Source organism: Theropithecus gelada, chromosome 10 (assembly GCF_003255815.1).
Source record: "Theropithecus gelada isolate Dixy chromosome 10, Tgel_1.0, whole genome shotgun sequence".
In the NCBI taxonomy this organism is placed as follows: Eukaryota; Metazoa; Chordata; class Mammalia; order Primates; family Cercopithecidae; genus Theropithecus; species Theropithecus gelada.
In genome coordinates, this window is record NC_037678.1 from 9,395,256 (window position 1) to 9,406,492 (window position 11,237).

At 41.4% G+C, this 11,237-nt stretch overlaps 1 protein-coding gene and 1 pseudogene across 3 annotated transcripts in view; one reads left to right on the forward strand and one right to left on the reverse strand.

The window, feature by feature from the left end:
* The window catches only part of EP300 (E1A binding protein p300), a 94,478-nt gene that overhangs the window by 43,309 nt on the left and 39,932 nt on the right, over positions 1–11,237 (reverse strand). For both annotated transcript variants that reach the window (XM_025398872.1, XM_025398873.1), the window contains exons 5-7: positions 10,039–10,152; positions 8,445–8,690; positions 1,537–1,630 (exon numbers count right to left, since the gene is read on the reverse strand). In XM_025398872.1, the coding sequence (XP_025254657.1) occupies positions 1,537–1,630; positions 8,445–8,690; positions 10,039–10,152 (454 nt within the window). The remainder of the gene's footprint in view (positions 1–1,536; positions 1,631–8,444; positions 8,691–10,038; positions 10,153–11,237) is intronic.
* The window catches only part of LOC112632826, an 18,563-nt pseudogene continuing 11,205 nt past the window's right edge, over positions 3,880–11,237 (forward strand). The window contains exon 1 of the transcript XR_003121453.1: positions 3,880–3,891. The product of XR_003121453.1 is annotated as an acyl-CoA-binding protein pseudogene, transcript variant X2 (transcript). The remainder of the gene's footprint in view (positions 3,892–11,237) is intronic.

Sequence of the window (11,237 nt, forward strand, 5' to 3'; positions counted from 1 at the left end):
TCTCATGCCTCAGCCTCTTGAGTAGCTGGGATTACAGGCGTGCATCACCATGCCCAGCTAATCTTTTGTATTTTGTTTGTTTTTGAGATGGAGTCTTGCTCTGTCGCCCAGGCTGGACTGTAGTGGCACAATCACAGATCACTGCAATCTCTGCCTCCTGGGTTCAAGCGATTCTCTTACCTCAGCCTCCCAAGTTGCTGGGATTACAAGGCACCCGCCACCACGTCTGGCTGATTTCATATTTTAGTAGAGATGGGGTTTCATCATGTTGGTTAGGCTGGTCTCAAACTCCTGACCTCAAGTGATCCGCCTACCTGGGCCTCCCAAAGTGCTGAGATTACAGGCGTGAGCCACTGCACCCAGCCATTATTTTTTCTTGAGACGGAGTGTCACCCTGTTGCCCAGGCTGGAGTGCAGTGGCGTAATCTCAGCTAAATGCGACCTCCGCCTCTGGGGTTCAAGCGATTCTCCTGCCTCAGTCTCTTGCGTAGCTGGGATTACAGGTGGGCGCCACCATGCCCAGCTAATTTTCGGATTTTTAGCAGAGACAGGGTTTTGCCATGTTGCCCAGGCTGGTCTTGAGCTCCTAAGATCAAGCAATCTGTCTGCCTCAGCCTCCCAAAGTGCTGGGATTATAGGAGAGCCGCCATGCCCAGCCCACACTTAGTTTTCTAAGGCTTGTGTTATTGGACTAAGCTGTCATTTTAACACAGCTCACCTCAGGGAATTATTTGGATGATGGACTAATTCTTTTTTTAAAATAATAATTATTATTTTTTGAGACACAGTCTCACTGTCACCCAGTCTGGGGTGCAGTGGTGTAATCACAGCTCACTGGAGCCTTGACCTCCTAGCCTCAAGTGCTCCTCCCACCTCAGCCTCCTCAGTAGCTGGGAGTACAGATGCATACCACCACGCCTAGCTAACTTCTTTCTGTTTTCTTGTAGAGAAGACGTCTTGACATATTGCTGAGGATGGTGCACTAATTCTTAACATCAGGATAACGCCGACTGTTACGGAGCTGTAACCTTGCAACATTCTACTCTATTAGGGAAGGTGTAGGCTACACTAGATAATTAATACAATTTCGATTAAGGCTGTAGAAAGAAGAAAGAATAGGCCGGGCAGGGTGGCTCAAGTCTGCAATCCCAGCACTTTGGGAGGCTGAGGCGGACGGGGATCATGAGGTCAAGAGTTCAAGACCAGCCTGGCCGACATGGTGAAACCCCGTCTCTACTGAAAATACAAAAATTAGCTGGGCATGGTGGCGTGTTCCTGTAATCCCAGCTACTCAGAAGGCTGAGGCAGGATAATTACTTTAACTGGGAACCAGGAGGCAGAGGTTGCGGTGACCCAAGATCGCACCACTGCACTCTAGCCTGGGCTACAGAGCGAAAAAAGAAAAGAATAGACTCAAACATCTGTCTGTATTCAAAGACATCGTCAAACCGAGGAAACTATGTTAAAAATTCAAACAATTAATTGTTAACCAGTATTTGTAATATGACTCAGGGTACAAACCATGGTAAGACTTACTTTTGAGAATTTATGGCTGAATGCAACATTGAGTCAGAAAGAAGACTCGGCGTTTGAACTCCTACACCTCCATTTACTCCCATAGGACTAGCACCTAAGTCAAAATGAAATAACAAAAGACAGAAATAAATACAACAGTCACCATACAATAAATACCATAAAGTTAAGACACAAATGACAAATCAGGAAAAAAATATCAGCAGCACATACAATAAATAATTGACAATATAACTGGCAACACATATGTAAAGGCTGATTTGAAGTACCCTTATAAGCAGGTAAGAAAAACATGAACCACCCAACAGTAAATATAGAAATCTAAACAAAAATAAATAAATAAATAAATAAATGCAAATGTGGCCGGGCGCAGAGGCTCACACCTGCAATCCCAGCACTTTGGGAAGCCAAGGTGGGCAGATCACGAGGTTAGGAGTTCGAGAACAGCCTGGCCTGGCCAACATGGTGAAACCCCCTCTCTGCTAAAAATACAAAAAAATAGCTGGGCGTGGTGGCAGGCACCTGTGATTCCAGCTACTTGGGAGGCTGAGGCAGGAGAATCGCTTGAACCCAGGAGACGGAGGTTGCAGTAAGCTGAGACCATGCCACTGCACTCCAGCCTGGGCAACAGAGCGAGAATCTGTCTCAAAAAAAAAAAAAAAGGCAAATTGTGCACAATAGCAATTATGGTTAAACTTAAAACATATTTTCATGTATGAAATTCTCAAAACTTTTAGAAGTTGATTTTCTAAATCCAAGTGTTGAGAATGATGTGTGGAAATACACATTTTCAACCAAAATGCACAGATGTATATAAACTGATAATCTCTTGGAAGAGCTATTTGGCAAGTGCTAACATAAAAACATTCTTGAATATATTCTTAGAATTTCCACTTTTGATGTCTTACAGTTATATATGTCTAGAAGGAGCAAAGAATTCTCAACCCAAAATTGTTTAGAGAATTTAACTATACATGCAAATGCTTCCATAAGCAACAAAAATTTATGTAAGCAGATAGGAGTCTAAGTACAGATCCTTAGAGAGAGGGACACAAAGCAGTGTACAGGTGAAAGAAAAACACATTTTATCGAACATTCCAACACTCCTTCAAAATGGCTTAAATAGCTCTAATGTGCATACGTTACTTCTTCAATTAACACCTTTAATGAATATCCTTTCTTTTTTATTTTTTGAGATGGAGTCTTGCTCTGTCACCCAGGCTGGAGTGCAGTGGCACGATTTCCGCTGGCTGCCTGCTCCGCCTCCCAGGTTCATGCCATTCTCATGCCTCAGCCTCCTCAGTAGCTGGAACTACAGGCGCCTGCCACCACGACTGGCTAATTTTTTGTATTTTTAGTAGAGACGGGGTTTGAACACGTTAGCCAGGAGAGTCTCGATCTCTTGAGTTTGTGATCCACCCACCTCGGCCTCCCGAAGTAGACGCCGAGCGCAGTGGCTCACGCCTGTAATCCCAGCACTTTGGGAGGCCAAGCCGGGCGGATCATAAGGTCAAGAGATCAAGACCATCCTGGCCAACATGGTGAAACCTTGTCTCTAATAAAAATACAAAAATTAGCTGGGAATGGCAGCACGCTCCTGTAGTCCCAGCTACTTGGGAGGCTGAGGTAGGAGAATCGCTTGAACCCCGGAGGCGGAGGTTGCAGTGAGCAGAGATCACGCCACTGCACTCCAGCCTGGCTGTAGAGCGAGAGTCCATCTCAAAAAAAAAAAAAAAAGAGATGGGGGTTCTCACTATGTTGCCCAGGCTGGTCTCAAACTCCTATGCTCCTGTGTTGGCCTCCCAGTTGTTGGGATTACACGCATAAGCCATCATACCTGGCTGTATATTCTACTGCTTTAAACACTAATAACAACTTAAGTGACTGGAGAGATAAAACAACAAATGAACAAACAAGAAAGAAAAACTAAAAGCATTCAAACCCATGTTGTTCAATGTAAAACAAAAACAAAACAAACAAAAACACTAAAAACAACCAACAGCAACTCTCACATCAAACCAAATTTTCATGTGGTTAAAAGACTTTTGATACACAGTTCTATTAATACACCCAAGTTATTTTTAGTTAAAAACAAAACTTCCCACTAAAACGAAAATAACTGGCTCAATTTACAAACAATTTTTAAAGAGAGAAATGCTGTTGTCTTCCTTCATCATGCTCCCTAAAAGCTTAGGCTAAACTTTCCTTCACTGTTTTGTTTTCGAAACAAGATCTCACCCTGTCACCCAGGCTAAAGTACAGGCACACGATGATAACAGCATCCTGAAACTCCTGGGTTCAAGCAATCCTCCCACCCTGGCCTCCCAGTGATGGAATTACAGGCACGAGTCACTGCGCCTGGGCAGAATTTTCCTTCTAATATTATTAGGCTCGCTCTCTGAAATTTAGCTGTTAGAAGTGGTCTTTTTCAAATAGAGTTGTGATGTCATTAATTATGTATGTGTTACTGTAAAAATCGTGTGTAAAATTACATTTGTATATAAATTATTAATTTAACAAATTTTTTTTTAGTTCAATGAAATAAAAACCTGATTACACTGTACATGAATCTGCTTATCTTAGTGCCTTCTGATGGTACATGAAAATACAGCTACACATTCTTTCCAAGGTCTCCAGGTCTATTCTAGAGATTTTTGTTCACTAAGACAGTTATTACTACAAAGGTACTATTAACTGAAGAAATAAAAACAAAGGAAACTTGAGTGATCTTAAATCTAATTCTAAATAAGACACCAAGAAATGGGGGGAAAAAATCCCCCAAAATTATCATTCAAATAATTCTGCATATATATAAAAGTACATAGGCAAGATAATATAATGAGAGGAAAAGAGCTATAATAGGAACTATACATAGAAGTTTGAAAAATAGGCCGGGCGCGGTGGCTCAAGCCTGTAATCCCAGCACTTTGGGAGGCCGAGGCGGGTGGATCACGAGGTCAGGAGATCGAGACTATCCTGGCTAACATGGTGAAACCCCGTCTCTACTAAAAATACAAAAAACTAGCCGGGCGCGGTAGCGGGCGCCTGTAGTCCCAGCTACTTGGGAGGCTGAGGCGGGAGAATGGCGTGAACCCGGGGGGCGGAGCTTGCAGTGAGCCGAGATCGCGCCACTGCACTCCAGCCTGGGAGACACAGTGAGACTCCGTCTCAAAAAAAAAAAAAAAAAAAAAGAAGTTTGAAAAATAAAATGGAACTACCCAATTACAACAATGAAATTCCAGGCCACGGGAAGATATCAACCTAAGGTCAACATCCTAAAACTTAAGGAAAAAGGTAAGATGCATTCTGCGTAACACGGAATGGGAGATAAAAAAAAGTAATGCTGGGCATGGTGGCTCATGCCTGTAATCCCAGCACTTTGGGAGACTGAGGCGGGCGGATCATGAGGTCAGCAGTTCAAGACCTCCTGGTGAAACTCTCTCTCTACTAAAAGAAAATACAAAAAGGTGGTCCCAGCCACTCTTGGAGGCTGAGGCAGGAGAATCGCTTGAACCCCAGAGGCAGAGGTTGCAGTGAGCTGAGATCACGCCACTGCACTCCAGCCTGGGTGACAGAGTGAGATGCTATCTCAGAAAGAAAAAGAAACAAAGAAAAAAAAGAAAGAAAGAAACAATGCTAATTCCAAGATAGAAGATATAAAACAAGAGGGGAAAATATGCTAGTCTCCAAGTCCAACTTTCCATTACCCCTATACATGTATTTTCAATACAGAAGAGGTAAACGGAAGCCTGAAAAGGCAAGATTGCTCCTCATCCCTTTTCCTAGTCCTGCTTAAAAACTCCTCACTCAATAATTATTTAACAAGTTAGCACTGATTGTCATGGAAGTAATGAAAAACACAAACTACTTTGGGAAGTTGAGGCTGGTGGATCACTTGAGCTCAAGAGTTCAAGACCAGACTGGACCACATGGCGAAACCCTGTCTACACAAAACATACAAAAATTAGCCAGGCGTGGTGGTGCATGTGTATGGTCCCAGCTACTTGGGAGGCTGAGGTAGGAGGATCGCTTAAGCCCAGGAGGCAGAGGTTGCAGGCCAAGATCGTGTTACTGCATTCCAGCCTGGATGACAAAGCAAAACACACACACACACACACACACACACACACACACACACACACACACGAGACCAATCTCAAACACACACACCCGTTTCTAGTTATCAGACCCAGTCTCAAACACACACACGCACAGGGAGACCAATCTCAAACACACACATGTACGTTTCTACTTATCCAAAATTTATCTAAGAGAACTTATCTAAGTCCCTGATTAGATAAAAAGAAAAACATCCTCTTTGAAAATACTGCTTTCAAGACTGAAATCAGAAAAAAAAAAAAAAAAAAAAAAAGAATAAAATCAATGGACCAAGTAATAAACAATAACAATAGGGCAGGAATGAAGAATCTGAGGAGTATTAAAGTAGAATCGGTGTGGTACAATGAACATTATTAGCACAACTGTCTAAAGCAGTCATGCCAGTGACTGCAAAATCTGACTTACAAACTTGAATACAAGAAGCTCCACGTCACTATCTATCTATCATTTTGGATCTTGAATTATTAAAAGTCAAAATCAAAATTGATGGGTCTAAAAATGTTTGCATTTCACTCTCACAACTTGCAGTTTCCAACAAAACAGTTGTTAAACAGTTTATGAACACAGGTAGCATTAAAACTTCACTGCACAGTGGCTCAATATGTGCTTAAAAGCAGATCACTGGTTTGAAAATACTATTATTACAGTAAAGAAAATATATAGCAAAGAAAAAGCGGAAAAAGAAAACATCCTAAAGATTAATTCAAAAACTAAAAATGGGAGCAACAGAACACAGCAGTGGAAAATAGGAAGAAAGTAAAAAATAGCAGTATGGGTTTGGCATCCCAAATACAAAAATCCAAAACTTTCTGAATGCCAACATGATATTCAAGGAAAATGCTCAATGGAGCATTCTGATTTTTGGATTTGGGATTCTCAACTCAACCAGCAAATATAAACATTCCAAACTCCGAAAAAAATCTGAAGTACTCTGTTTTCAAGCATTTCAGAAAAGGGATACTCAATCTGTACTAAAAAACAATCTTACAGGGCCAGGCATGGTGGTTCATGCCTGTAATCACAGCACTTTGGGAAGCCAAGGCGGGCAGATCACCTGAGGTCAGGAGTTCAAGACCAGCCTGGCCAACACGGAAAACCTTGTCTCTATCTAAAAACGAGAAAATAAAAAAAATTAGCCGCGTGTGGTAGAGGGCACCTGTAATCCCAGCTATTTGGAAGGCTGAGGCAGGAAGAATTGCTTGAACCCAGGAGGTGGAAGCTGCAGTGAGCCAAGGTCCGTGCCACTGCACTCCAGCCTGGGTGGCACAGCGAGACTCTGTCTCCGGGGGAGGGGAAATAATCTTAGGCCAGGCGCGGTGGCTCACGCCTGTAATCCCAGCACTTTGGGAGGCCAAGGCAGGATTGCTTGAGCCCAGAATTTTAAGACCAGCCTGGACAAGACGACCCCGTCTCTACAATGCTGGATGTCTAACTACTCAAACAAAATAGCTTAGATATTTGAATTGCTTGACAGTAGAGGAACAGACACAGAAAAAAGCTGTCTGATTTTATCATATGCAATTAGAGAAACATACATATTCCAAAATTAAGATACTAGAACAATTCTCCCAATTTTATCGTATGCAATCAGAGAAACATATATATCCCCAAATTAGGATACTGGAATACTACTCCCTCTTCCCTCTCAGTCATACAACAGGAAGTGAGGCAAACAAGTCACAAAAAAAGTATTTGAAAAGGCACACTATTCCTCCTGCCAGACATGAGGAAATCATTACCAACTACGCTCACTTCTGTATGTTTCAACCCAAAATGCCTCAGGTCAAAACACAACAATTTCTGTTGTATAGTTTAAAACAGCAGAATAATTGGAGATCTTAATGTCCATCTGTAAGAGATTGTTGAGCCGGGCGCAGTGGCTCACACCTGTAATCCCAGCACTTTCGGAGGCCCAGGCGGGCAGATCATGAGGTCAAGAGATTGAGACCATCCTGGCCAACATGGTGAAAACGCTCTCTCTACTAAAAATACAAAAATTAGCTGGGTGTGGTGGCGTGCGCCTGTAGTCCCAGCTACTCAGGAGGCTGAGGCAGAAGAATCACTTGAACCCAGAGGCAGAGGTTACAGTGAGTGGATATCGTGCCACTGCATTCCAGTCCACCTCAAAAAAAAAAAAAAAAAAAAAAAGAATGACATACTATACAACCATTTAAAATGATACATGGAGTACTGACTATGAAAGATGTCTACACAGTTTTGTTTTTTTTGAGACGGAGTCTTGCTCTATCACCCAGGCTGGAGTGCAACAGCTCAATCTCAGCTCACTAAAACCTCTGCCTCCCAAGTTCAAGCCATTCTCCTGTCTCAGCCTCCCATGTAGCTAGGATTACAGGCACGCACCACCACACCCTGTTAATTTTTGTATTTTTAGTAGAGACAGGGTTTCACAGTGTTGGTCAGGCTGGTCTCAAACTCCTGACCTTGTGATCCACCCACCTTAGCCTCCCAATGTGCTGGGATTACAGGCATGAGCCACTGTGCCCAGACTGTCTACACGATATTAATCAAAGTTTGTTGTGGAATAACATATGGGATCTCATTTCTGCAAATCTAAACTCACATAATGCAAAAAAGGATCAAGGAAGATACAAACCAGTGGCGGTTACCTCTTGCAGATGAACTGTAAGGGCCCTTTTACACTGTAATCTTTAAAAAATTGTTTCAAAAATTAATCATGTAGCAGAAAAAACAAAAAGGAGCTAACGACCCTGTATTTATAGCTGTCATTTACTGACACAACCAATACTGTTACTAGGATGACACAAACTTACTCATGTTGCTCATGGCTCGCATGCCTTGGGGAGACTGCCCAGGCTGCTGATTCTGCTGGTTCTTTGCTTGCACCTGGGGTTGTGTCGGCATCTGATTTACTTGATAGGGTAGTCCGAGAGCTGCATAGGCTCTTTCTATAGAGCTGGGATCAATCTGACTAACAGTGCTTAGGCTGGGGGTAGACTGTTGACCCACCCCTAGAGAGCTAGGATTTCCAAGTCCAACAGGTGCTCCAGTCAAAATTGCTAGAGAAGACAAAAGATATAGTATTACAACATTAACGCTGGTGAGAAAAAAAGACTAACATGTCTAATAAAAAAAAAACACACACACACACAAAATTATTGTTACGTGACTATGAAACATCTGAGTATGTGGATCGTCTTCCATTATTTCCTTGAAGAAATTTCTAGATGCAGAACTGATTTGTAAAGGGGGACCACTGGCATATAAGACTTTTGATTCTGAATGCCCAATAGCCTTCCCAAAGGGCTTTATTAAAGTTCCTATCAAATGCTTTAGAGCCATTCAACTGCCAACACCTGGCAGCATCATTTCTGCCAACACGACAGGAGAGAAATGGTACCTTATTTCTCTTCTTAATAGTGAATTATATTGGGAGTTCCCTTCTCTCCTCCCGCCTCTGGTGAATTGTCTATTTTCTATTCCCAATTCTTGTTATAAAATTTAATTCCATTTTCAAATGCTGTACAATACTTCCCAAATTTGTCCTTTAACCCTAAAAGATTAAATTTTTGTTGCTACACAGATGTGGTAGTTACGCTTTTAAAATGTTAGTCATCTTTTCTCTTAAAAAAAAAGTTCTCCTCTATCCCAATATTATAAAAATAATCTCAATTTTTTCTTTTTAAAATAATTTCCAAGTACTGGAACGTTTAGATCACAAGTATAAAAGAGTAACTTGCCCAATGAGAAAGCAACAGTCTTTAAATTTTCATACGTTCAAAGCAGAACATAAATTTACCTATTGCTGCTTGTAAAAAGAATGAATATTGAGAGTTACTGGATCTTATTTTAGATGTTAAGCAGTGTTTAGTTCTTTCTTTTCTTTTTAGACAGGGTATCACTGTGTCACCCAGGCTGGACTGATGTGGTACAATCATAGCTCACTGCAGCCTCCAACTCCTGGATTCAAGCAATCCTCTCATCTCAGCCAGGCACACACCACACACAGTTACTTTTTAAAGTTTTTGGAAGATACAAGGTCTCGCTAAGTTGCCTGGCCTCAAGGAATCCTCTTGCCTTGGCCTCCAAAATTGTTGGGATCACAGGCGTGAGCCACTGCACTGTTTTTTTTTGTTTTTGTTTTTTTTAAATAGAAGCAGATTCTCACTCCATCACTCAGGCTGAAGTGCCGCAGCATGACCATAGCTCACTGTAGCCTCAAATTCCCTAAGCAGTTCAATTCTATGCACTAATATGAGGGAAGCAGAAAAATTAAAAGGGAAAAAAACATTTATTCAACATAGTACAATACCACAGGTCCCTCACATAATCAAGTAGTACTATAAATGGCACTGGTGAGACTTTAAAAACTTTTCATATAAACCTTCAAAAGATTTCATCACTTACGCTGTTGATTTCTCTTATCACCAGCATTTTTGAGGGGCAGACACACAGGACAGTCATGTCTTGTACAATTCTTCCAGTGTGAAATGATTTGTCGAGAAGATGCACAGTGTGCCACTAAAGAGAAGAAAAAAATTTTTTTTTTTGTTTTTAAGAGCAGGTTATGTTTTTACATTAATAATAGCTAACTTGTTGACCACTTAATAAGTAATATAAATGCATTAACTTATTTCATCTTCTCAACAGTCCTGTAAGGTAGCTCCTATTAATACTCAGAATTTACAGTCAAGAAAGGCAAAAAGAATGGGTAAGCAATTTGCACAAAATCAGAGAGTACTCAAAGTGAGATTCAACCTCAAGCAGTCTCGCTCTAGAGTCCTCATTTTTCATCATCATACTATACAACCTACTTTATTCTAAGCAAATGTACTCTAAATCAATGGTACGACACACATGAACACATTTTAATGACTCCACACAAACTGTATTAGATGGGGTAAAAATGATTCTAGCAAATTGTATTAAACTGAACACTTGCTTACATGACAGCAAACCCTCAATAACATTTAAAGTATGCTATGCTGGGGCAAATAAAAATCAAAGTCTATGAGGATCACCACATGGGAAAACCTTTGAAATTTCTTCTCTTCCCATATCCTTAGATACATGCTCACAAAAATGATACCATGTTTTGGCCGGGCGCAGTGGCTCACGCCTGTAATCCCAGCACTTTGGGAGGCCGAGAAAGGTGGATCGCGAGGTCAGGAGATCGATACCATCCTAGCTAACACAGAGAAACCCTGTCTCTACCAAAAATACAAAAAAAATTAGCCAGGCGTCATCGCAGGTGCCTGTAGTCCCAGCTACTCAGGAGGCTGAGGTAGGAGAATACTGTGAACCCAGGAGGCGGAGCTTGCAGTGAGCCGAGATTGTGCCACTGTACTCCAGCCTAGGCGACAGAGCGAGACTCTCTCTCTCAAAAAAAAAAAAAAAAAAAAAAAAGATACTATGTTTTTATCATTTCCTAAAATAATGTCACTACCAGTAAAGGAGTCTCAAAATTGATTTTGTTTATGGCAGCTTTATCCATAATTGCCACAGAATGGACGCAGTCAAGACGACTTCTACTGAGTGAGTTAACCGGGATGATGCATTTAGTCAATGGAATTTTTTTTTTTTTTTTTTTTTTTTTTTTTTTTTGT